The sequence below is a fragment of the Periophthalmus magnuspinnatus genome, chromosome 19 (assembly GCF_009829125.3).
Source record: "Periophthalmus magnuspinnatus isolate fPerMag1 chromosome 19, fPerMag1.2.pri, whole genome shotgun sequence".
Taxonomy (NCBI): Eukaryota; Metazoa; Chordata; class Actinopteri; order Gobiiformes; family Gobiidae; genus Periophthalmus; species Periophthalmus magnuspinnatus.
The window spans coordinates 16,020,691-16,048,194 of NC_047144.1; the positions used below are offsets into that span (position 1 = coordinate 16,020,691).

The following is a 27,504-nucleotide window of genomic DNA, read 5'->3' on the forward strand; positions in this document are numbered from 1 at the left end:
CTCAAGATGATCACTGTTGATTTGAAATATTACATTTGAAATTGTTGGTTTGTTTTGATTCAAATTGTATTAATTGCACCGTCCTAATATGGAAGCATGGAGAGTGACACATTTTTCCAGGAACAGGGACCAAGCAGCATTTTTTTGTAAATACTCTACCAGTCAAAAGTTTGGACACACCCTCTCATTCTGTTTTTTATATTCATACACAGAAGACAATAAATATATGAAGTAAGATATATGGAATTATGTAGTAAAGACTCCACATATGTTACCTCACTTTTTTGGTGTCTTCTGTGTTCATTTAAATGTAGAAAGTAGTAAAAATAAACACCATGAGCTGATCACTGGCTGTGGCCTTCACCTACTTTCTGTTTTTAGACCTGTTTTTAAGCCTCAGTTAATCTGCGTCTTTGTGTCTTTAGCTGCTTTAATGTTATAAAACCAACAGCAGTTTAACAAAAGCCAATCACATCAAAAAGCACTTCCAAAATATTTAATTACTTCCAGATTTTTTTTTACATTTAAATATGACTAAAAATAAATAAATAAATAAATGACACTGGCATATAATATGTGAATATAGTCTTAACTATTACAAAGATTTATTTTTTTTATGCAAATTGCCAAGATTTGAACTTTTCAACATTTTTGTAATTAACTAAAAAAAATAAATAAATAAGTAATAATAAATAAATAGCACAATATTTTAAGCTGTCTTGGTTTCTGAATTTTGCCAAAGAAATTCAGTTTTTAGAACATTTGCATATAACATACAACAACTTAACTGTTATAAATCTGTTTCTTACAGTTTATAATATTTACTCATTTAAAGCTATACTATGCAACTTTTCCGATGTGGGTCCAATGGTATGTTTATGTCATTAAAACTATCTAACATTTACTCTATTACAAGTATTTTAATGGCTAAAACAGGGATTCTTCTTACAGTGAGCAGCGGTGTCACCTCTCCACAGACCTGACCTGTAACTTGGCCTTGGTTGCGTCCGCTGCTTGTTTCCATGGAGATTTAGATATAATTTACCACATTAAGCTATTATAGCTGATTGGATGAGCCATAACAGTACAGTTGTTGTTGTTTAAAGGGTGAGTAAATGATGTAACCACAGTCATATGGCCTCAACAGCTGCGTAGCAAATATCATTAAAATATACTGAGGGTCATGTGACTCTGATCATGTGACCCTGATAGAGTTTATTAGATTGCGCTGCGTGCTGCTACTTTCAATGTTGCTCTGGTTTCTGTAACTCAAAGTGTACACAAAACATGGCCAGTACAGGTCATGTTGGTGGTAGAGTGTTTGTCCAGTGACCCCGAGGTTGGCGGTTCGAATCCCGCTCTCAACATTAACATCAATGGTTGAGAATCCATTGACCAAAGAGATGGCGGTGCGATTCCAGCTCCCACACGTGAATGCTGTTGTTGTGTATATGGGCAAGACACTTAACCCACCTCTCCCCCAGCCTCTGCGTACACTGGTGTATGAATGTGTGTGTCTTAAAAACATGTAGTTTGGAACAGAGTTCAGACTTTGGAAGAAAAATATTTACTATGTTTAGCGGTAATGATTAAAAAGTGGTACAAAATAGCTTTTCATGAAATCACTACAGCGACTTTTATTTTGTTTTTGAAAAGTAAAAAATGTAATCAAAAATTGAAATAGATCAAAATGAGGAAAAAAACCAACATGATTATTCTTAACCTTTTCTCATTTGAATAATTGATCTTTGTATTAAGACATATTAAGACAGATGTAGTGGGAACAGGCTGCAGCTAGCGACAATATACAAGTATCAACGATGAAAAATTTGGACCGCAGCCATAGCGATTAACTATTTAAAACTAAACATTATATCTTGAACGGTGACACATTAATGGACAGATATCTTTAAAATGAAATGTTGTGAATAAGGATGGGATACAATAATCTTCGTGGGACAGTTTATATAATCGTGATAATCGCCGTTATATCACCAGAATGTGCAGAAAAAAACAGCTTATCCACAGGAGAGTTAACAGGGGGGGGGGGACACAAACGGGTCTGTTGTCCGGAGTCTTGTTTTGTAGATGCAGAAATCCAATATAACGGGCGTGATGCTAACGCGGTGATGCTAAAGTGGTGATGCTATAGGCGACGAGGGCAGCTGATCTCGTTAAACGACACAAAATCAATCATGTCACTGCTGATATAAGAGAGCCAGAGCTACAGTGGAGCAGTATAATCTAATTCAGGAGCCTATGTAAAACCTATGTGTATATTCAGACAACTATGAGACCTGTGTGGAGTCAAGCTAGCACGTTTATTCATAATGAAAGAGGTTATTTGGGTCGTTTTTTAAATCATGATCCTTTGAAACAGGGTGGAACATAACGAGTTAAAAGTTGTACAGCATTGTAGTATCATTTTTAGGCATCTGTACTTTACTTGACTACATTTTACAGCAGGTGCTTTTTACTTTTACTTCACTACATTTGAGAGCAGTATCTGTACTTTCTACTTCACTACATTTTTGAACAGGACTGAAAAGTAAAAGTACTTTTTCTTATTGCCTGAGAGCTTTATTTTTAACACGTTCACAATTTGAGTAAACATATATATACAAATAAAAACAGCTGGTAAAACAACTATGGATTCATGTGTTTGTCTGCGCAAAATACTTTTACTTTTTACTCTTTAAGTACATTTTTAAACAGGTACTTTAATACTTTCATTTAAATTGATTTTTTTCATGTGATACTTTTACTTAAGTATTTTTTGCTGCGATATCTGTACTTTTACTTAAGTAACAAAACTGAGTACTTCTTCCACCACTGTGATTTATGTACTGTATCGACACAAAGGTAGGGTTGCCTAAAGTATCAAAAATCAGATGCTAATCAATACTAAAACTATATAGATGTGATTTCGGAGCAGAGTTCCATATTTGGCATTCTGACCGTGAGTATCATAGCAACCAAAGAGCCAATCCGGAGTGAGGCTGTTGAAGGTAACGCCCCTTTCCCGGTTTAGCAGGGAGCGGGCGCTTAGCAACACTGTCAGTCAAACCTGTCGCTAACACTAACTGGAGTGACCTCGAGGAAAGATTGTCTGTTATCAATGTTTATATTTTGAATCATGCACAAAATTGTGAAATAAAAACACCAGGATAATGTAGAGCGGGTTCATTTGAACATTTTAAGACCAAACTGACGAGTGTGACAGCAGCAGTTACAGAGAGAGGGGCCACAGTTTTTCAATAGAAAGTGAACTGGAGCCAGAGTCGATGGAGCTGGAAATGCTATGTTGATTTGTATAAACAGTCTATGGTCAGATCACATTTAAAATTTTTGATTCGTGTTCACATGTATCATTGAGAGAGGCACCATCTCATCTATTTCAGTTTTGATATTGACGTATTCTTTGGCTGCCAATGTGGACATCATCTGATTCCAGGGCACAGACCGCACAGACAGCATTTATTTCCTTCCAACATAAATAACATATGAGATAATATTTTAAACAGAAAAGCACCGAATTTGAATCCGACACAATCAACAAAGCAGCAGATGGTAATGCAGCACACCTCATACTGTTACCATACAAAAATGTCAAACTTGATGAGACGCGATACCACGATGATGACAAAAACACTCTTTCTTTAGACGATAGAATGTGATTTTTAACATTAAACGGTAGAACTTTCTTTTCTATTCCCATGTGGCCTTATGTCTGTGTAATCCCTCAGTGTCCAGTAGGTTCCATAGTGGACCATGGGCGTGTACTAGTCTGTGTGTCTTATACTTGTTTTTAGAAGAAGAGGAAGAGAAGAGGAAAGAGGAGAGAGGGTAAAAGAATGGAGAGAGGGAGAGAGGAGGAATAGAGGGAAGATGAGGAGAGGGACAAGTGGGAGAGGAAGGAGGCAAGAGAATGGTGAGAACGCGAGAGGAGGGAGAGGAGAGGAAAGGAAAGAGAAGGAAGAAAGGTAAGATGAGGAGAGGGGGAGGAAAGACAAAGGGTTAAGGAATGTAGGGAGAGAAAAGAGACGGAGAAGAGAGGAAGAGAGGAAAGAGAAAGGAAAGAGAACAGTGCTCAGTGGTGCAGGTAGGATTCATACTGGTCCATGGGCGTGTACTAGTCTATGTGTCTTATACTCGTTTTTAGAAGAAGAGGAAGAGGAGAGGAAGGAGGAGAGAGGGTAAAAGAATGGAGAGAGGGAGAGAGGAGGAAAGATGAGAGGAAAGAGGAGGAATAGAGGGAAGATAAGGGGCGGCATAGTGGGAGAGGAAGGAGGTAAAAGAATGGGGAGAAAGAGAGTGGAGAGAGGAAGAGGAGAGGAAATAGGAGGAATAGGGGGAAGATGAGGAGAGGGGGAGGAAAGAAAAAGGGTTAAGGAATGTAGGGAGAGAAAAGAGACAGGGAGGAAGGGAAGTGAAGGGAGGAAAGAGAGAGGAGAGAGAACAGAGCTCAGTGGTGCAGGTAGGTTCCATAGTGGTCCATGGGCGTGTACTAGTCTATGTGTCTTATACTCATTTTTAGAAGAAGAGGAAGAGGAGAGGAAGGAGGAGAGAGGGTAAAAGAATGGAGAGAGGAGGAAAGACGAGAGGAAAGAGGAGGAATAGAGTGGGAGAGGAAGGAGGTAAAAGAATGGGGAGAAAGAGAGTGGAGGGAGGAAGAGGAGAGGGGGAGAAAAGAAAAAGGGTTAAGGAATGTAGGGAGAGAAAAGAGACAGGGAGGAGAGGAAAGGGAAAGGAAAGAGAACAGAGCTCAGTGGTGCAGGTAGGATTCATACTGGTCCATGGGCGTGTACTAGTCTATGTGTCTTATACTTGTGAAAGATCGTTCTAAAGATATTCGGGAAAGGTTCATTTCTTAGTATCGATACCTGCTCTAGTTTCGATACTAGTTTTGGTATCGATCAGTGTCTGTTTTTCGATACTTCTGACAGCCCTATAACCCTGTAAACATCGGTAAGTCCATCACAGCATCGTGGTTGTTTTTCTGCGTGAAATGGTCACTCTAGGAACTCTGAGGAAAAGCCTGGATTTCTTGCCAGTGTTCATGTTTTTGTATCCAAGCCCTGAGTCTCTTTCTCTGTGCAGTTTTTCGGAGAGGCGGTCGCCACGGGGACGGGCTGCCACGGTCGCCATAGAGACCAGCATCTCAATCACACGGCGGACGATTAATAAGCATCACGCTCTGGTTAATATTACACTGACCGGGCCATAGGGCTGCACTGACAGAGAGGGGAGAAGAAGAGGGGGAGAAAGAGAGAAGAGGAGGTGAAAGAGGGATGAGAGGAGAGGAGAGGAGAGAGGTGGCAAAAAGACAGAAGGACAAAGAAGGAATGAATGAGAGCGAGAGAGAACAGGAGGGAAAGACAGGAGAGAGGGGGAAACAAGGGGGTTAGGAGATAGAGAGGGAGAGAAGAGGAAAGGGGGAATAGAAAGAGAGGGGGGAGGTGAAAGGGGGATGAGAAGAGAGAGAGGGGAAGGCAAAAAGACAGAAGGACAAAGGAGGAATGAATGAGAGAGAGAGAACAAGAGGGAAAGACAGGAAAGGGGGGAAACAAGGGGGTTAGGAGATAGAGAGGGAGAGAGGAGGAAAGGGGGGGATAGAAAGAGAGAGGGGAGGTGAAAGGGGGATGAGAGGAGAGAGAGAGGGGGGGAAGACAGAAGGACAAAGGAGGAAATGAGAGAGAGAAAAGGAGCGAAAGAGAGGAGAGAGGGGGAGACAAGGGGGTTAGGCGATAAAGAGGGAGAGAGGAAAGGGTGACCAGAAAGAGAGGAGAGAGAACGAGAGGAATAGAGAGATTGAGAGAGAAGAGGAGGGTGAGTGAGAGTGAGGCAAGAAAGGGAAGGGCAGGGACAGAGAGGAGGGCAGAGATAGGAAAAGGGGAGGACAGAAGGAGTAAAATGAGAGAGAATGAGAAATGAGAAGAGAGAGAGAAGAGAAAAGAAGGGAGGGAGTGGGAATAGAAAGGAGAAGGAGACTGGAAGAGAAGAGGTGGGTGAGAGAGAGAAAGACTAGAGAACACATAAGTAGGAGGAGAGGAGAAGAGAGAGGGGGAGAAGAGCGAGGGAGACAAGGGGGTTAGGAGATAGAGAGGGAGAGAGGAAAGGGAGGAGATAGAAAGAGAGAGGAGAGATAGCGGAGGACAGAGGAGAAGAGAAGAGAGAGAGGAAAGAGGAATGAGGGAAGAAGAGAGGAGAGTGAAAGAGAGGGATAGAGAGACTGAGAAAAAAGAGGAGGAGGGCAAAAGAGCGTGAGGTGCGGGTGACAGGCGCAGAGGAGGGAAAGAGAAGAGGAGAGAATACAGAGAAGAGAGGGAAAGAGGGAAGAGACAGAGCGATAGAGATACTGAGAGGACAGGACATAAGAGAGAGAAAGAGAGAAGATGGGAGTGTGAGGAGAGAGAACGAGAGAGAGAAATAGTGAGAAAGAGGACAAAATTTCAACGTAAGAAAGAATATATTAAATCAAGGCACAGAAAACATGAGGGTTGCATCAGGGAGGGCATCCGGCTTAAAACTCTCAACAAACAAGACCAAGCCCAGTTAAACCCTTATAACCACATCATTAAAACTCAAAGACTCCCAAGGACCTTCCAGCAGCACCCACAGGACCCCAGTCTAAAGTATATTTAGACTGAAGGTCCTGAGGCGTCGGGTGGGACAGAGCGAGGGGGGGGGGTTGATCAATAGTATGTGGTCCATGGTTGACCTCTGTGCTATTTCTGCCCCGACCTATGGGCAGAATATGTGATTATGCAACAGGACACGGCCACCTCTATGGACGAGACTAATGGCCACTCACCAGATGCACAAGTGTTTGGACTCATCAGGGTTTGAGAATCAGGATTAGGGCCGTGAAGCATCAGGAATCAGATAAACAATACTTCAAATGTTGGAGCATAATTTCCGAACGCTGTGGGTGACGTCACACTCACTTAATCCACTTTGTTATACAGGCTATGGTTATAAAGTAAGTATAAATTACAGGCATTTGAGCACATTTCTGCAGCACTGATAAAACATGATCTGATTATTGTCATCAGGGTAATTAAACAAACATAAACCTGTATTATTTTTAGTCAAATTCCCCATAACGTTCCTATGACTCTGTATTATTCTGGTAACTTGGTCTTGGTATGTCACATTTACATCTTAAATTATTAAAGATTACGGATGCTGGTGGATCAGATATCTGTAGGCCTGTCACTATGATCACTATATCCACTTATCGTTCAGTGTATGAAGCTGGAACAGTATTTTTGGGTCAGTATGTGTCGTGTGAGCTTTTTTGTTGCACTACCAGGAAATGTGCTGTTTTTTTTTAGCTATATGATGAGATTTAAGCCATAAAAAGGTTGAATAAATAACTTTTATGACTCATTACAGATGCAAAATGAGAACTAAAGGGTTTTATTCTGCTGTTTATTTATTGCAGCTAATGGTTTTTAATAATATTGCAGACATATAATTGTTTTTGTGGTTTAAATCTGCTCTTTGGTTCTTGCATCAGTGGCATAAATCAGTATCAATATTATCGTTTATCGTCTATATTTACTTCAGTGATATATCAAACTTCAAAATATATTAATGTGACAGGTCTAGGTTTCGCCTTCCAAGATATCAGTTCATTCGATATCTCATGTTGGTCTATAAACTAGTCGAGTAAGACTTTTTACAGGCCAATGTTGTCCCAAAACATCTCAGAGTTGTTCTGTAGTTACATTAAATTATACGTAATATTTACAAAACATATCTGGATCATGTTTTACCACACACTGTTTTTGTTTAAAGGACATAAATGATATTTTCACCTCTGCCCTGGTGTCAGTTGATATAGGAGATCAGCAGATACTTAAAGTCAAAATATCATCATCGATATTGGAACCAGGGATGGGACAGTAAACAATAATATCGTTTATCGTGATAAAAGGAGTACAGAATAATTGTTTGTGGGAAATTTTATATAATCCTGATAATCGCTAAAAAAGATACCCAATAATAATCGATTAATAAATAATTGATATCTCCAAATTGCACAGAAAAAACTACTTATGACGGGGGGACAAAGGGGTCTGTTGTCCCATGTCCCAGGGTCTTAGGGGGGCCCAGAATTGTGAGGCTTCTTGACCTGGGCCCTCAAATATCTGTCAACGGCCCTGCTCATTCAAAATATTCTCCACTAGATCATAGTTGTTTTGACTGATAACAAAGTACAATTACATAAAAGTTGTTTAAACAGGGAAGTTATTAATAACATTAAAATTATAATGATTCATATCCATAACATTTCTTAAACTATCAGCAGCTTTAATCGTCATTGTGATATAATCGTAAATCGCAATTATTTTGTCCATGATAATCGTGACACAAAATTTCAATATCTGGATCTCTATTAAAGATTTAAAAGTAAAATCAACACTAATTTACAACAAAATGCAATCATCTAGAACAGAAGGACTCACAAGGAAAAGAAGGAACCCCACTGAACCACGAAGCAGTTTGAACGAGGCTAAGAACATAACTGCTTCAAGACTGAGCAGAGAACTCCATGTGGTTTTAGTGTGAATAAACCTATAAACATACTTAAAATGCATGTGTTTCTTGTATTAGTTTAGCAATTAATATTTATTTCCTCTCTTAAATGTGCATGAAACACAGAACAAAGCCTTTATAAACGCCTAACAATCGATTTGCCAGTATTAAAAAAATAAAACCCAAAGTGCAGAGCTCGTTCTGATTGGAAATACTATAAACTCCAAGACACTTAATATGGCTGACAGTGGATACAGATTAGCACTAGCTTGTTTTTATATTACCGCCAATGTTTCCTCTGGGACGAAACTGTGGGAGCAAATAGTCTATAGACTTCATCACATATGCTCTAATGGTTTATGCAGGGTAAGAGGGAAATACGGAGACAAGCGCGGATGCTATGCTAATGCTATGCTAATTTGGGATTTTGAAATCAAGATTCAGTTCAAATTTTAAATATCGTGTAAAATAAAAAACAAGTGTGAGGTACCAGGGCAAAAAATACTCAAGTAAATGTAAAAGGTAAAAGTATCACATGAAACAGGAAACAGTCTACTTAAGTAAAACTATTAGAGTACCTTTTACTTAAAGAGTAAAAGGTAAAAGTATTTTGCGCAGATTCTGAGCTATTATAAAAGCATCAAATGTAGTGATTGTAGTGAAGTACAGACACCTGCTTTCAAATGTAGTCAAGTAAAAGTAAAAAGTATCCACTTTAAAATCTACTTAAGCACAGATACCTAAAATATAAATGTAAGTACAGTACTTTGCTACTTTTACTTTGTTACGTTCTACCAATGATTTTAATTAAGTACGATTTTGGAAGCAGTACTTGTACTTATAATAGAGTACATTTGAATCATTTAATTAGTAAAAAGTACTCTGAGTAGTATTTTTCATGTATGCTTTTTACTTTTACTCAAGTACAAGTTTAGAAGCAGTTCTTGTACTTATAATAGAGTACATTTTAGTCATTTAGCTGATAAAAAGTACTCTGAATAGTATTTTTCATGTGTACTTTTTGCTTTTACTCAAGTACAATTTTGGAAGCAGTACTTGTACTTGTAATAGAGTATATTTTCATGTAACTGTACTTTTGCTTGAGGACAACTTTGCAGTACTCTTTCCATCCCAGATTCTTGACATACTGTGATTTCTGTTCATATAAACCAGCCCAAATGGAAACTCAAATTCATAATCAGCCCCATGCGAAGCTCCAAGATAATCTAATCTCATGTCCCTGTCTTGTCCTTAAATCAACTCTGTCTTTATCCCTTTTAACCAAAGTCAGACTCATCAAAAAAAAAAACAAGAAAAAAAACGACACAAAAATGGCTTGTGGTCACATGTCACAGCTGCTGTCTGCCGCCTCAACAACGAGCTCTTTATCCCAACAACAGTCTCTTAAGAACAGCCCTAAAGACGCACTGCGGGACATGAAAGAAGCGCTTATGTTCTACCCTCTCTAACTGAAGTGCATGGGGCTGGTGTCCATGGCAACACACACCGGACCAGGGGGTTGTAACGGGGAATGTTAATATCGTAGTCGAAATGATTCACCATTTGGGAGATAATGATAAGGAATGTAGGGAGTTCGTTCAAAATGCCAAAAGCTAATATTTGAATGAGATAAAAATACAAGTCCAGACAAGAAAAGCGGTTCCTGGTAACTGTACCGGGGAGTGAGTAATGTAAGTGACGTTTGGGACTGGATGTCATAAATCAAACTGTATTGTCATAAAGCTGCAAGAAGGCAGACACGGTTTGAGAAGTAAACAAAAGAGCCAGGGATCAACTCCTTTAGCTGCTGTACCACTACCATAAATAGACATAGCTAACCTGCTAGCCGCTACACCCCAAACAGGAAGTGAGCATGGGTGCACTTCCGGCTCCATCGACTCTGGCTCCAATTCACTTTCTATTGAAAAGCTGTGGCTCCTCTCTCTGTAACTGCTTCTGTCAGACTTGTCATTTTGGTCTTAAAATGGTCAGATTAACCCGCTCTACATGATCCTGGTGTTTTTATTCCGCTATTGTGTCTGTAAATCAAAATATAAACATTAATAACAGACAAATCAGGCGCCTTCTTTCCGTAAGGTCACTCCTACAAGTGTTAGCAGGTTGACAGTGATGCTAAGCACCCGCTCCTTTGTATTCGTATATTGGGTATTAGGTCAATTTAAATTTAAAGGTAAAAGGAGCTGTTAACTTTAAAACTGCTGCTTCATGACATCACAAGGTGGAACAGAGCATTTTGAGCTTTGGAGATGTAGACAGACTAATAATAAAGTGTTACTCAAACATGTGTGAATGAAACAAAACACAACTCCAGGTCTGTTTTTGAGGAGGTTACAACATTATAACTTGATTTAAAGCTCAAAAGAGTCCATTTTGCGTAATATAGGACCTTTAAAGTAAGGATATACTGATACTACAATACTACAGGCAGAGCGAGTATTGAATGAGCTGTGTAGCATGTCAGCAAGCGTTTTACTGGACTGTTACAACGTTTTGTCCAGTTACACAATTGAATTTTTCTTTTGCTATGAATCATACCTGGATGACTGAGGGATTACACGAAAACATTTATGCTTAAACCTTATAAAAATGATGTAATCTTTTGTGTTGTACTAGGGCTGATCATATTAAAGTGAATCATTACACAGACCTATATCTTAATGTACACAGAATCTTGTTTTTCTCAGATACAAAACCAGTTTTCCTGCCTTAGTTGTTAAAATAAATTTGCATTCAACACTTTCTATCTCCCATTTCCCCGAAGCCATGTCTGCAAAAGTGAGAAATCCAACGCCGCCAATTTGAGAGTGAGAAGATGACGCTAATCAGGATCACACAGAACAGTTCCACCGCAGGCTGCAGCTATTTGGACCCCTCTGCTTGTTTAGTTGTTCTTGAACGCAGCGGGGAGGGCACGGGACCAAAATAAAGGTGACATTTTGGGTCGTAAGGGGTTGTTGTTATTGCTGGGAAATGCACAGCTGTCAGTCTGCTGTTAGCCGTTAGCGGTTAGCTGTTAGCGCAGGCATTCAAACACAGAGGCCGCGCAGAGGTTAAAGCAACACACAGAACTGACAAATGACACTAGACAGATTTATACACGTGCTTTTGAAATGACAATAGTAAAATAAAAAATAAAAAATAAAATCTAATAAAATAGAATCAAATAAATAAATACAAAAAATATGAATTTCAGGTCCAGGATGAAATATAAAATAAAATGAAATGAAACAAAACAAAATTAAATTAAATTAAATAAAAAAAAAACAAAAAAAGAAGAATTTCAGGTCTAGGATGTAAAATAAATAAAATAAAATAAAATAAAATAAAATAAAATAAAATAAAATAAAATAAAACAAAACAAAACAAAACAAAACAAAACAAAACAAAATAAATAAATAAATTAATTAAAAAAAAAACAAATTTCAGGTCCAGGATTAACTTTAAAGCTGCACTGTGTAATTTTTCTGGTGAAGGGTCCGTTATTACTTTGCCAGGGATATCCCACAGTATGGCATTAAACAAACATATCTTGTATTTATTCAATCACGGATGTTTTTATTACTCAAAACTACCACAAAGACATGCATTATTTATGGGAGTGGGCCCATTTCTCCACAGATCTGACCTGTAGCTTGGCTTGGTGATGTGGTCTGCTTTGTCTCCATGGAGATGGTTAGATTAAATGCGATACGGTAGAACATTCCAGGAAAATAAAGCAATAACATCTATATGGAGTCAGGCAGGTGGACGGCCCCAAAATGTTACGCACTGCACCTTTAAGATCTGAGAGAATGGCAGAGGTGGAAGAAGTACTCACATGTGTTACTTAAGTGAAAGTACAAATACTGGAGCAAATAAATACTCAAGTAAAAGTATCACATGATAAAATATACTTGAGTGGAAGTATTAAAGTACTTTTTGTACTTAAAGAGTAAAACAGAAGTATTTCACGCAGATTTTCAGATGTAATAAAGCTTCAAATGTAGTGATTTTTTTATATTTTAAATTCAAATCCTCAAAGTAGCCTCCCTTTGCTTTGTCGAAAAACATTTAGTTGAGTTATTTCACTTTTCTTCTTGCGTAATCCCATGTGTCTTACTTTATATATTGGATGTAGAGTAGTAAAAAGAGATGGTGTGTCCAAACTTTTAACTGGTAGCATGTTCCAGGCTTTGTTAACTCACCAATCTCATCTTCAAAGACTTGTGTAACATAAAGACGAGCTAGCATGTTCGCGTGTTCCCTGCTCAGTTCATAACCTCCACATCGGTTGGTAAAAGTCAGGTGACATTTTGTGGTGTCTGCAGTTCCTGTTTTGAGCCAGACTGTGCAAATACCATCGAACATCATTTAGTCTGTGTATAGGCCTGTATACTGTCATGGTGGCACAGTAGCTAGCACCTTCGCCTCCCACCACGAAGGTTTTGGGTTCAACTGTCACATTTTTTCCACCTTCAAGACACTCAAAGCTCTTTACATCAAGGAACTACTCACCCATTCACACACACATTCATACACCAGTGTATAGAGACTCTGGGGGCGAGAGGGGTTAAGTGTCTTGCCCAAGGACACAATGACGGCATTTATCTGTGGGAGCTGGAATCACACCGACAACCTGTGGGTCAGTGGTTGTGACCGCTCAACTGAAAATGTTTATGTCGAGAGTGGGATTTGAACTGGAAACCTTCAGATCAATGGACAAACACCCATTCTGTGTGTTCTGGTTTAGTCCTGGTTTAGTCCTGGTTTAGTCCTGGTTTAGTCCTGGTTTAGTCCTGGTTTAGTCCTGGTTTAGTCCTGGTTTAGTCTTGGTTTAGTTCTGGCAACCTCCACTCTGTATGAAGGTTGCCAGTTGCCTGAAGTACTCGATTCTGTTATTAAGTAAAAGTACAGCTACCAGAATTGTGTTTTGTTTCATTCACACATGTTTAACACACAAACCCTATGCTTCTCTCAAACTGAAAACACTCTGTTCCACCTGGTGATGTCATGAGGTAATACAGGAAGTGCTCTACTGTGTTTTTAAACTCTTCAACCTTTTGGAATGAAACAAAACACAACTCCAGGTGTGTTTTTGAGGAGGTAACAACATTATAACATGACTTAAACCTCATAAGAGTCCAAGTGTTCCCATTTATCTTATCTTTTATTTACTATTACATTGTTTTGTGATTTTTTGTGTGGCTAAGTTAGTTCCTAGTTTGTGAATCCCCTTTACTGGCAAAGGTAATAAAGCGATTATGTTTCAGAAATACAGATACAACAACAGTTATTTTTGTTATATTTCTAATGATGTAACTCAAAGTTTCTGCACAAAATGGCCTATATTTGTATGTGTATTTACAGCAGGTTGGGCGGGTGGTGTGTGGAGGTGTGTTATTAGATTACTCCACCTCACGTTACCTCATCTGGGTGAAATTACAGAGGCGAGTGCGATACACACTTTAGACTGGAGATGTATACATTTTAAACCCATTAGTTCCACACAAAAAGGCCTCTTACCAAAATTACTGCGAGCAATCGGTGAAACTAGCGCCAGCCAAAAGACCAAAATAGAAGCTTTTTCTATCTAATCTGAAAATGGGAGAATAAGAGGGTTTAGATCCGGTTTAGTCCTGGTTTAGTCCTCGGTTAGTTCTGGTTTAGTCCTGGTTTAGTTCTGGTTTAGTCCTGGTTTAATCCTAGTTTAGACCTAGTTTAGATCTGGTTTAGTCCAGATTTAGTCCTGGTTTAGTCCTGGTTTAGATCTGATTTAGTCCTGGTTTAGATCTGGTTTAGTCCAGATTTAGTCCTGGTTTAGTCCTGGTTTAGATCTGATTTAGTCCTGGTTTGGATCTGGTTTAGTCCTTGTTTAGTCCTGGTTTAGACCTGGTTTAGATCTGGTTTAGTCCTGGTTTAGACCAGGTTTAGATCTGGTTTAATCCTGGTTTAGATCTGGTTTAGTCCTGGTTTAGATCTGGTTTAATCCTGGTTTAGATCTAATTTAGTCCTGGTTTAGATCTGGTTTAATCCTGGTTTAGATCTGGTTTAGATCTGGTTTAGATCTGATTTAGTTCTGGTTTAGTCCTGATTTAGATCTGGTTTAATCCTGGTTTAGTTCTGGTTTAGATCTGGTTTCATTCTGGGTTAGTCCATAAAGGGGAGACCTGGTTTAAAACTAGTTGAGGTCTAGTTAAAGTTGCACTAAGTAACTTTTTTGGAAGACGTCCGCTGCCCGCTTGCCTCCTTGTTGTTATTACTTTCCCTGGAATGTTCCACTGCATGGCATTAAAACTATCTCCACTGAGACAAGGAATTTAAACACTGTAATTGAATAAATGCAAGAGAGATAAGTTTAATGTCAAACTTTGGAACATTCCAGGGAAATAACATCCCCATGGAGACAAGGAGGTGACGCCACCGAGCCAAGTTACAGGTCAGATCTGTGGATTGGCGACCACGCTTGAACATACAAAACACATGCAACTGAATAAATGCAAAATAGATAAGTTTAATGCCAAAGTGTGGAACATTCCAGGGAAATAAGATCTCCATGGAGACAACTACGTAAAGCCACTAGTGCCAAGTTACAGGTCAGATCTGTGGAGAGGCGACCACCCTTGAATGCATGTTTAAAAAAAATCAAGTTATAAGCTTAATGTCATAGTGTGAAATTTTCCATGGAATTACATCTCCATGGAGACAAGCAGGTAAGGTTATCAAGTCAGGTTACACGTCAGATCTGTGGAGAGGCGACCTCGCTTGAATGCATGTTTTTTAAAGGTAGTTTGTGTTTTAAAAAATGCCAGATATAAGTTTATTGCCATCGTGTGAGACTTTCCAGGCCAAGCAAATACATTTCCATGGAGACAAGCCAAGAGAAAAATTACACAATACACCTTTAAAACCTCTTTTGAGTCCGATTTGAGACAACATTTGCTTCAGTACATAATTTGGTCCGTTCTTCCTCCTCTTATCGGCAGAGGTCCAGTCGTGTGAGATAGAGATAACTGTGTCGTAATCAATCTTTCTCCATCTTCCCCTCGGCCGCACCAGGAGACAATAAGACAGGAAGTGGCGTATGATGACAACTTCCTGCTTCTCCAAATTCAATCAACAACAAAACAACAGGATGCATAGGGCTGCGTCTCAATCACGTACCTATCTACACAAATGGCCCTGTTTTCAATGCATATCTTTGTGTTGCACCTATATTATTGTTATTACTATTATTATTACATTGTATTTAAAGGTAAACAGTTCAATGAGGTTGCCAGTTGTGAGCGACATTTCCCTGGAGTTCAGGTTCAGTAAAAGGTTGTAGAGTCGTGGTTTTCGTTCATAATTCTAAAGGGGTTCAAAGGTTAAAGGGCACATATTATACTGTTTTCTGATCTGTGTTAATTATAATGTTGTTTCCTCATCACAAACAGACCTGGAATTGGACTCTCTTCTAAACTAAAGGTAAAAGGTAACTTGAAAACTACCACTTCATGACATCACCAGGTGGAACAGAGAATTTTGAGCTTTGGAGATGTAAACAGACTAATAATAAAGTGTTACTCAAACATGTGTGAATGAAACAAAACACAACTCCAGGTGTGTTTTTGTTGAGGGAACAACATAATAACATGGCTAAAAGTCCATTCTGTGTAATATAAAACCTTAAATCAACAAAACATTAACTGAAAAGCCAATTATTATATTATTATGTTTAACGCCGTCTGCAAATGGCTAACTGGCTCGTCTCCCTGATTTGTGTATGATATGTTGGTCTGAAATGCATGTGATTCTTGTTATATAGTGTTTCAGTCTTGTCTCATTGATTCTCCTGGATGTGCTCAATATGTAATGTGAACTGAAACTAGATTTGAAAACACAAATCAGATATTTGTCCCCTCTAGTCTTAGTCCTGGTTTAGTCCTGGTTTAGACCTGGTTTAGTCCTTGTTTAGTCCTGGTTTAGTCCTTGTTTAGTCCTGGTTTAGTCCTGGTTTAGTCCTGGTTTAGTCCTGGTTTAGACCTGGTTTAGTCCTGGTTTAGTCCTGGTTTAGTCCTGGTTTAGTCCTGGTTTAGTCCTGGTTTTGTCCTGGATTAGTCCTGGTTTAGACCTGGTTTAGTCCTGGTTTAGTCCTGGTTTAGTCCTGGTTTAGTCCTGGTTTTGTCCTGGATTAGTCCTGGTTTAGTCCTGGATTAGTCCTGGTTTTGTCCTGGTTTGGTCCTGGTTTAGTCCTGGTTTAGATCTGGTTTACTCCTGGTTGTGTTCAATAAAGTAGTGTGAACTGAAACTAGATCTGAAACCACAAATTGTTTTAATTTGTTTGAAAAATGATCGTTTTCTCTTTAGTTTCAGTTACAGTGACTCACTAACACAAAAATCTTACAAAGGAGAAGTCATTCAAACTCAGGTTACTGCAAAATCAAACAGTCCTGTCACGATCATTACAATATCGACATATCGTTCCATTTATAAACACTGAAATGATGTATTTTGGGGCTTTGTATTTATTGTGTGAACCATTTATTTGTAAAATGGGAAGGTTTTTGTTATTTTAAATGGAACAGGAAAATATTTGGATATTTATTTTTCGATGGAGAGGGTTGAAAAAGTCACTTCTATGGCTAATTATTGTTTATTCTGGATTTTAATGTAACTGTCTATTTAAAAAGTGTTTGCTGGGATCATCTTGCTTTATTTTAATCTTAATCAGTGGCGTAATGTAGTTTCAGTATTATCGTTTATCATATTTCTTTAGAGCAATATGTCATGGTTCAAAATGTGTTATTGTGACAGGCCTAACTGCAAAATGAAATAATTGAAGTCAAATCTTGAAAACTAAGATCAAATTTAATCTACTGTAGGTAAAGCGTTTCTATGGCTACGTTATGTAATTAAAATGTCCAATCCCAACTCTATGTACTCTCACTCTTCAGCCATTCTCTTTCATTCAGATGCAATTAGATCAATTGTATAATATCCAGGAGTTTCAGAGTAATGAGAAATTAGAGCCGTTGCCATGGCGATTAGTAATTTAGAACAAAATAGTATATCTTTTGAATGGGGGAAAAAGTCCTCAAAATGATGCATATAATGCACAGTTTAATTCTAATGGAAATGTGATTTTAGGGTTCTAGTCTTGGTTTAGTCCTGGTTGAGTCCTGGCCTAGTCCCATTTTAGTTATGTTTTAGACTTTAGTCCTACTTTAGTCCTGATTTAGTCCTGGTTTAGTCCTGATTTAGTCCTGGTTTAGTCCTGATTTAGTCCTGGTTTAGCCCTGGTTTAAACCTACTTTAGTCCTGGTTTAGTCCTGATTTACTCCTGGTTTAATCCTGATTTAGTCCTGGTTTAGTCCTGTTCTAGTCCTGGTTTAGTCCTGGTTTAGTCCTGATTTAGTCCTGATTTAGTCCTGGTTTAGTCTTGTTCTAGTCCTGGTTTAGTCCTGGTTTAGTCCTGGTTTAGTCCAGGTTTAGTCTTGTTCTAGTCAAGCTTTAGTCCTGGTTTAGTCCTGATTTAGTCCTGATTTAGTCCTGGTTTAGTCCTGGTTTAGTCTTGTTCTAGTCAAGCTTTAGTCCTGGTTTAGTCCTGATTTAGTCCTGGTTTAGTCCAGGTTGAGTCCTGGTTTAGTCCTGGTTTAGTCCTGATTTAGTCCTGGTTTAGTCCTGATTTAGTCCTGGTTTAGTCCTGGTTTAGTCCTGATTTAGTCCTGGTTTAGTCCTGGTTTAGTCCTGTTCTAGTCAAGCTTTAGTCCTGGTTTAGTCCTGGTTTAGTCCAGGTTTAGTCTGGGTTTAGTCCTGATTTAGTCCTGATTTAGTCCTGGTTTAATCCTAGTTTAGTCCAGGTTTAGTCCTGGTTTAGTCCTGGTTTAGTCCTGATTTAGTCCTGGTTTAATCCTAGTTTAGTCCAGATTTAGTCTTGGTTTAGTCCAGGTTTAGTCCAGGTTTAGGCTCAGTTGTTTCGTGCTGTGCGTAAACATCCTATTTCCATTTGCATTAACTGATCTGAGACTAGAACCCACAGCCTTCTCCCATAAACTGCTTCCTCGTGCCTAAACCCGGGGGAGCACGTTCATAAACACGTTTAACGTCACTCACCCAGTCCTCGAAGTGTCTGGTCCCGTTTTGGAGCAGATCTTCCAGTTGGATGGTGCAGTTGGCCACAAAGTCATCATATCCAATCGGCGCGTCATGGAAAACCGACAGCTCCAAGCTCCGTCCCTCTCTCACTTCGGTGCAAAACTCCTGATGCCACACGGGGCTGTTGGTTTTGGTCCGGGTCGCGGTCTGTCCCAGGCGGGTTTGGTCCAGGTTAAGCGCGAGGTAAGGGTCCAAAAGGAAAGAACCGCTTTTCCCGACGGCGTGACGCAAGGCCCACGGCGTTGGCTTCAAATCCACCGCCTCGCAAACTTTGACTTTCAAGAGACCACTGAACACGGGCATGGCTACTGCTGTGGAATAGTCCAAAATACTGCTAAATGGCGCTAATTTGCGGTTCTTGTAGCGGCAGACCCGTGCAAATTCCAATTAAAGGGTCATAACGAATAAATACATTAAAGCTGCGAATATAGGATTGTGAAAGCTAGTATTTCATGACAGAAATTTGGATTTTAAAGCTCTTACATTCAGTGGCACGAATGCGTAACGGGTTTCTCACGCGCTAAACTGGAAAGATAGCAACACGTAGCGACGGGAAACCAAGTTCTTGCCTCTATAGTATTTAAAAATGTAAAATGGCAGCACATAAGCCAGCCATCTACATACTTATGCAATTCACATGCAACGCTCTGAGGTCACAGATGAGAGAGATAGAGGATTGTCGTTGTATCATCAAAATTGCAGTTTCGCCATGATTATCTTCGTCCGCCCCCTCGGATTTCTCTGCTCCTAGGTGGACCCCAGCGTCGGTGTGAACGCGAAGGATGTTTGGGCTTTTCAACCGCTTCCTTTCGCTGAACTGGGGTCACTGTACAGTCCATCTACATCCCTTACCACGGTTCCCCGCCTTACGCATGTGTATCTGTGTAATAACGCGGCTAAAACACGCAAACGCGGCGCAAATGTATCAATAAATGCGCTAATATTTGACTAACTGGTGTGATATATCTCCCCAACCGTGCCTTGTTTTGTTTATGGGCGGTCTCTCGTGTGCACAATCCCAGTTTTGATGCAAATAAACCGGTTGAAATGCCCAATACTGCGCTGAAACGGCGGCGGGAGCTCCGTTGGGTTTGCGTAATGCTTTGGCGCGGTGCTGGTGAGTCTTTTCCCCGGGTCAGGGTGGGGGACAGCCGGAGCAGCAACGCCTAGCCATCCGCTTTTCGGTGCTCCTCCGCTGGATACCTTCTCCCGTCTCCTTCGCTGCTGCTGCTGGGATTATCCTTTCGATAAAAGTCTGTGCGCAACCCTCTGACCTAACGCGAGATTTGCGCGTAATCTCAAAAATGCAGTCTTCACAGAGGACGTTGCAATAGGCGAGAAATAAACCAAGAATACATCACTGCTTTTTGTTTTTTGTTTTTTTTTAGCAATGCGCCCCTCTCTCTCACACACACAATCCTCAATCCGACCCAGCAGCAGGAAATGCGAAAAAATCGTCACAAGCCGGATGAGAGAGGGAGGGAAAGGAGAGAGAGAGAGGGAGAGAGAGAGAGAGAGAGAGAGAGAGCGGTGCGTACATTGGAGAGGTGAGGTTTTTTTTCAGGGGGGATGGAATAGTGCTCCGGGCCACAGACAGCCAATAATCCGCCGATGCAGTCAATAATCAGACGGGCCTCGTGCATGGTCACACACTCACCCCCCACCCGCCCCCTCTCTCCCTCACTCATTCCCTCTGTCTCTCTCCCTCTCTCTCCCTCTTTCTCCTCTTTCTCTTTCCCTTCTCTCTGTCTCTCTCTCTTTCTCCTCTTTCTGTCTCTTTCCCCTTCTCTCTGTCTCTCTCTTTCTCGTCTCCTTTTCTCTCTTTCTCCTCTCTCTGTCTTTCTCCTCTGTTTTTCTCCTCTCTCTGTTTCTCTCTTTCACTCTTTCCCCCCCTCTCTTTCTCTCTGTCTCTCTCTCTTTGTCTCTTTCTCCTCTCTTTCTCCCTTTCTCTTCTTTTGTCTCTCTTCCTTTCTTCCTCTCTCCTCTTGCTTCGTCTCTCCTCTTGCTTCCTCTCTTTCTCCTTTCACTCTTCCTCTCTTTCTCCTATGTCTCCCTTCCTCTATCTCGCTTCCTCTCTTTCTCCTCTCTCTGTCTCTCTCTTTCTCTGTCTGTCTTTGTCTCTCTTTCTCCTCTGTCTCTCTTCCTCTCTCTCTTTCCTTCTGTCTCTCTTTCTCCTATGTTTCTCCTGTCTCTCTCTCTTCCTCCCTTTCTCTATCTTTCTCTCTTTGCCTCTCTTCCTCTCTTGCTCCCCTCTCTCTCTCTCTTTCTCCTCTTTATCTGTCTCTCTTTCTCCTCTCCTTTCTCTCTTTCTCTTCCTCTCTTTCTCTCTCTTCCCTCGTGCACATAAAGGTTCTCTCTTTCTCCTCTCTCTTTGTCTCATTCTCTCTTTCTCTCTGTCTCTTCCCTTGTGCACATAAAGGTACTCTCTTTCTCCTCTCTCTTCCTCTCTGTCTCTGTCTCCTCTTCCCTCATGCACATAAAGGTACTCTCTCTCTTTCTCCTTTCTCTTCCTCTCTGTCTCTCTCTTTCCCTCATGCACATAAATGTACTCTTCCTCTTCCTCTCTGTCTCTCTCTTTCCCTCTGCACATAAAGGTACTCCCTTTCTCCTCTCTCTTTCTCTCTTTCTCCTCTCTGTCTCTCTCTTTCCCTCTGCACATAAAGGTACTCTCTTTCTCTTCCTCTCTGTCTCTCTCTTTCCCTCTGCACATAAAGGTACTCTCTTTCTCTTCCTCTTCCTCTCTGTCTCTCTCTTTCCCTCTGCACATACAGGTACTTTCTTTCTCCTCTCTCTTTGTCTCTTTCTCTTCCTCTCTTTCTCTCTCTTCCCTCGTGCACATAAAGGTACTCCCTTTCTCTCTTTCTCCTCTCTCTTCGTCTCATTCTCTCTTTCTCTCTGTCTCTTCCCTTGTGCACATAAAGGTACTCTCTTTCTCCTCTCTCTTCCTCTCTGTCTCTGTCTCTCTCTTCCCTCGTGCACATAAAGGTACTCTCTTCCTCTTCCTCTCTGTTTCTTTCTTTCCCTCTGCACATAAAGGTACTCTCTTTCTCTTCCTCTTCCTCTCTGTCTCTCTCTTTCCCTCTGCACATACAGGTACTTTCTTTCTCCTCTCTCTTTGTCTCTTTCTCCTCTCTGTCTCTCTCTTTCCCTCTGCACATACAGGTTCAGGGGGAAAGTCTATAAATACGAGTGCGTCTGCAGACTCGGAACACGGCGTCCATTCAAAGCAGCGGTTGCATAAAACCTGTTAAATTCAGGGGAGCGCAGACAGAGACGGGCCTCGGATAGAAACGAGCAGCGGGTCAAACACAGGACGAAACTCTCTCTGCTCTAATCAGGCCCAGCTCTACATGACATTAATGTGACGTTAAACCCCTTCCTCACGTGCAGCCTCGCCTTAGTAATTTGCATATCATCACGCATAAACATGTTTCTGATATTACTAAGATATGAGTATTTATAACTTATTTAACTGGACACTGAGGTCACACAAAACATGATACAGTTTGACTCAAAAAATAGTGAGATAAAACGTTTTAGTTTAGAAATAATGCCATGATGTAAGAAAACAAGAGGGTGCACAGGTAGGGCATCTGACACACACAAAATTAGAAATAATAATAAGAAATAAAAAAATATATATATAAAAGGAACCAGTATGCAAATGTATAATCCAGGGTAAGATTTGGTGTTGGAAAGTAAATCTGACAAACAACAGGCCTCCATAACGTGACAACGCGACAAAACGTAACAGGTAGACGTGACGGTGACGTAACGGGTGGACGTAAAGGTAAGAAACAAGAGCTACGCCTCCAAACAAAGTCAACAATATGGTTTATGCTCAACACTTGGTCAAAATAACATGTAAATACAGATACAAATATAAGTAAAGTTCCTGTAGGTGTTGAACGGGCCCACGCTTGTCCTCGCGCGCCCTCTGCCGGACACGAGGTGACATCACGAGATTATGACATTTGGACACGTGACACAGTGTTTGGATTGAACTGGAATCTGTGACTTGGTAAAATGATAAAAAATAAATAAATACTGTGTGCCCTGCCCGTATAGACGTGTTTATAAAGCAGTTTTTACAAAGCTGTGCAAAAGATAAAAAAAAAAAAAAAGATTACACCAAGAACGAGTGCATTTGGCTTGTTTCTGCTTCCCTTGAAAATAGGTCTTCTTCAAACGGTCTAAGTAGTTTTATGTGACCTTTGACCTTTATTAAACTCGTGGGCCACGGGTTTAATAAATGTCAGTGTGTAATGACCAGCTCAGAGGTCACTAAGCTCAAATCCAGTAGTGAAATGTAACAGTAAAAGTAGTACATTACTTAAGTACATTTAAATACTGATACTTTTTACTTTTACTCCACTACATTTGATTGAGAGTAGTATTTGTACTTTCTACTCCACTCTGTATTTTAACAGGCCTGAAAAGTAAAAGTATTTTTTTACTGTTGTTTGAAAAGGCTGATGGTTTATTTTAAACATGGTCATAATTTGCCAAAACGCAAATATAAAAACAAAAATTGGTTCAAAAAACACTCAATTCAGTTGCTTCTGTTGAACAAAATTCATCTCAAATCTGTATCAAAATCACTACATAAGACCTCAAAATCTGTGTGAAATACTTTTACTTTTTACTCTTTAAGTACATTTTTAAACGTGTACTTTAATACTTTTACTTAAGTAGATTTTGTCATATGATATTTTTACTTGAGTGCTTTTTTGCTCCAGTACTTGTGCTTCTACTTAAGTAACAAAATTGAGTACTTCTTCCATCGCTGCTCAACACCACATGGTCTAAACTATGGCTCTCAAGCATCACCAAAGAAACAATTTGGCTTTCCAAGTACTACCGGATCTAAACCAGGTCTGTTCCAGGTCTAATCTAGGACTAAACCAGGTCTAAAAGTGGACTACATCATGTCTACTCTAAACAAGGAATTATCCAAAGGAGGAAAGAGGATAAAATGGACTCAAAATCCCACAAACTGAAGAAGCTCACGTGTTTATTGTGTGAAGATGAGGAAAAGTGTAAATGTGCACACAGACACTGGGGGTGAGGTGGGTTAAGTGTCTTGCCCAAGGACACAATAACAGCATTCATCTGTGGGACCTGGAATCACACTGTCTAACTTTTTGGTCACAGGATCTGACCACTCAACCAATGATGTTTATGTCGAGAGCGGGATTCAAACCGCTAACCTTCAGATCAGTGGACAAACACTCGACCACCTGAGCCACTGTCGCTCCAGGTAATAGTCGTTTTTTTAAGGCATAAACTTAAATCGTCTATAAACTGTGAACTGATAAAACATGAATATTTAAATAACTTTATTTATACAAAATATGATAACATTTAGTCAGGATCACAGAACAAACTGAGAAATTCACACAATAGCCTCAATGACCGAAACCCACTCACTTTGAACTGGGCCAGAAATCCAGAACAACTTTAACCTTAATAAAAGACATTATCATTAATATTATTTAGAAGGAGCTATTTTTCTTTTTTTTGTTGTTGTATTTGACATTATGAAACTTTACCATCTCAGTATCTCAATTTTACTACATTTTGTTACTTGGTCATGACCCTGATATCATCATTAACTCTTAAGTACTATCTCTTTACAAACACGACACACACAGGTGGCAGATGTACAGGGAGGCAGCTTTAGCACAGATTGTCTCTACAAAAACTCCATATTTACACATATTTACAGTGAAAGTGGGTTTGCTGGTGTCGTTTGGGGAGATCGATCAGCCGTAACATTAAAACCAGTCATGAGTTTGACTTTGTCCGAAAAATACTGTTCAAAACTGAACCCAAACAGGAAATATTTTAATTTAAATGGTCTAATATTGTTCCCAGTCTGCAGCGGTCTGAATGTATCAGAGGTGCTGAAGATCTGGTTTAGTCCTGGTTTAGACCTGGTTTAGTCCTAAATTAGATCTGGTTTAGTCTTAATTTAGTTCTGGTTCAGACCTGGATTAGACCTGGTTTAGACCTGGTTTAGACCTGGATTAGACCTGGATTAGACCTGGTTTAGACCTGGATTAGACCTGGTTTAGACCTGGTTTAGACCTGGATTAGACCTGGTTTAGACCTGGATTAGACATGGTTTAGACCTGGATTAGACCTGGTTTAGACCTGGATTAGACCTGGTTTAGACCTGGTTTAGACCTGGATTAGACCTGGTTTAGACCTGGATTAGACCTGGTTTAGACCTGGATTAGACCTGGTTTAGACCTGGTTTAGACCTGGTTTAGACCTGGATTAGACCTGGTTTAGACCTGATTTAGACCCGGTTTAGACCTGTTTTAGACCTGGTTTAGACCTGGATTAGACCCGGTTTAGACCTGGATTAGACCTGGTTTAGACCCAGTTTAGACCTGGTTTAGACCTGGATTAGACCCGGTTTAGACCCGGTTTAGACCTGGTTTAGACCCGGTTTAGACCTGGTTTAGACCTGATTTAGACCCGGTTTAGACCAGGTTTAGACCTGGTTTAGACCTGGATTAGACCCGGTTTAGACCTGAATTAGACCTGGATTAGACCTGGTTTAGACCTGGTTTAGACCTGGATTAGACCCGGTTTAGACCTGAATTAGACCTGGATTAGACCTGGTTTAGACCTGGATTAGACCTGGATTAGACCTGGTTTAGTCTTGGTCTTGTTATCTTGACACATTGCTAGCTCAAAGTACATCTCATTTAGTTGTATGGGGGAGTAGAAACAAGGCCGGCAATGTTGTCATATTGTGCTTAAATGTGGGCTAGCTGTGTTTTGCTAATGCTAACTATAGCCCTACACTTTTACCATATTTAGAATTCACATGGAAAAAATGAGGTTCAACATTTGATCTCTGAATGTTTTGGATTTTCATTCAAAAATATAAATCCTCCATAGAGTACATTTATTTGGCTCAGATGTGTTGTTACTGTAGTTGTCCAGCAGGGGGCAGCGCGGACCTCACTCTGTCACAGTTCAGCGGGACTTTGCGTGGCCCCTCTCTCTCTGTGCGGGTCTACGGCGCTGCTGACCGCTCGGTTGTGGTTGTTGGTTAAATTTCACACGTCCAGTTCAGAGTCACTGTCCGTTACAGAGAGGGGCGTGTCCTCGTCCCCGTGTCCCGCGCTGTCTCTGGGACTGTCCCGACCGCTCAGTCTGTGGAGCTGCAACCTGCAAAAACAAACACGAGAGAATCAACATGTGAGCATGATGGAAGTACATTTTAGAAAAACTCAGGGTAAACTAAGGCTTAAATTAGGGATATAAATATAGAATGGAAAGAGTTTAGTACTGAAAATATGTAATTGAGTTAGAGAACATATAGGCCTACAGGAATAATAATAATAATAATAATAATAATAATAATAATAATAATAATAATAATAATAATAATAATAATAATAATAATAAATAAAATGTAAAAAAATACAATTAATTAATTAATATTAATAATAACAATAACAACAACAACACCAATAATAATAATAATAATAATAATAATAATAATAATAATAATAATAATAATAATAATAATAATAATAATAATAATGCCAAAAAGTACAAAATACAGAAATAATACTTTTTTCCTTATAGAATTAACATCATAAATATATCCAAATCATTTCATCTGTGAAGCTGAATAAACAGTACAAAGTGAAACATAACTGATTTGAACAAAGAATTTGGTTTTGTTTGTGAAGTTTTGCCTGGTCACATCGCGCATAATTCAGTGTTGTTTTGTGTAAACGTAAAACCAGGACATAAAATGTAAAACACCTGTAAACTTGACTCACACTGGTTTTCTCTCTGTAACTGGATCCGTGTCCTACATTTATCACAGTCTGAGACGCTCCAGTGGCTCTAATGACATATTTATTCACTAACCCCGTTCCTCCTGCACACTGACCCTGACATAATGCGACACGACTGGAGAAAAGCAAAGGAGAAGTGGAAAAGTCGCGCGCTTCTTCCACTCCAGCAGCTGTGAGTTTAAGGCTGAAGGCGCCATAAATCACCAAATACAGTTTGTCAAAGTGATACGAGTTTAACTTTTGCCTGATCAAAACACATTTTAGCAGAACTTTTAGTTCAAATGTTGAGGATTTATTTTGAGAACTTAAGTACCGTTATAGCTCAGTGCTCCTTTTACGCACAGCCATTACGCACAGCTCCATCCGCACAAACCACATAAAACGCACCTGTTTTTGGCCGCGGCCGCTCTGTCTCGCTGCCTCCTGTTCTTGAACCAGTTTCCCACTTGTGTCGGGGTCAGCCCCGTGGCGCGTGCCAGCTCGCGCTTCTTGCTCGGGTTGGGGTAGGGGTCCTGCAGGTACCACTCCCGGAGCAGGCCCCTCGTGCGCTCTTTGAAACAGTGCGTCTTCTGTTCTCCGTCCCAGATGGTCCGAGGCAGAGGAAACTTCTTCCTCACGCGGTACTTGTCCACGGGGCCCAGGGGCCTCCCGCGCAGCCGCTCGGCCTCACGGTAGTGCGCCTCGAGCCACATGGCCTGCAGTTTGCCGTGAGAGGCGCGCGTGAATCGGTGCGTCTCAAGGATGTTGTACAGTTCTTTAAAACTTCCCGCGTGGAAGGCGACCACAGCGCGCGCCCTCTGAACCGACTCGTGCTCGAAAATGGAATCTACATTGACCGGAAGTGACCAGAGGAACCGGGCCAGTCTCTCGATGTCGCCGGTGTCCTCCAAAGTTTCGCAGACGCTCGCGACCTGCGCCGCGGAGAAGCACAGTCCCGGGAGAGCCACGGGCGCGCGCAGTGTCTCCATCAGCGGGGACCGGAACAGAGTCTCCATCT

General features: G+C 40.3%; 2 protein-coding genes across 2 annotated transcripts in view; both read right to left on the reverse strand.

The window, feature by feature from the left end:
- Positions 1-20,100, reverse strand: part of prkcea (protein kinase C, epsilon a) — a 62,217-nt gene extending 42,117 nt beyond the window's left edge. The window contains exon 1 of the mRNA XM_033985370.2: positions 18,637-20,100. Within this exon, the coding sequence (XP_033841261.1) occupies positions 18,637-18,981 (345 nt within the window). The 5' untranslated portion in view covers positions 18,982-20,100. The remainder of the gene's footprint in view (positions 1-18,636) is intronic.
- A 5,654-nt stretch (positions 20,101-25,754) lies between these two features.
- Positions 25,755-27,504, reverse strand: LOC117386881 (homeobox protein SIX3-like). The gene is made up of 2 exons (XM_055229362.1): positions 26,895-27,504; positions 25,755-25,866 (listed from the first exon to the last, which is right to left on the reverse strand). The coding sequence occupies exons 1-2, from the start codon at positions 27,500-27,502 to the stop codon at positions 25,755-25,757; spliced, it is 720 nt and encodes a 239-aa protein (XP_055085337.1). The 5' UTR covers positions 27,503-27,504.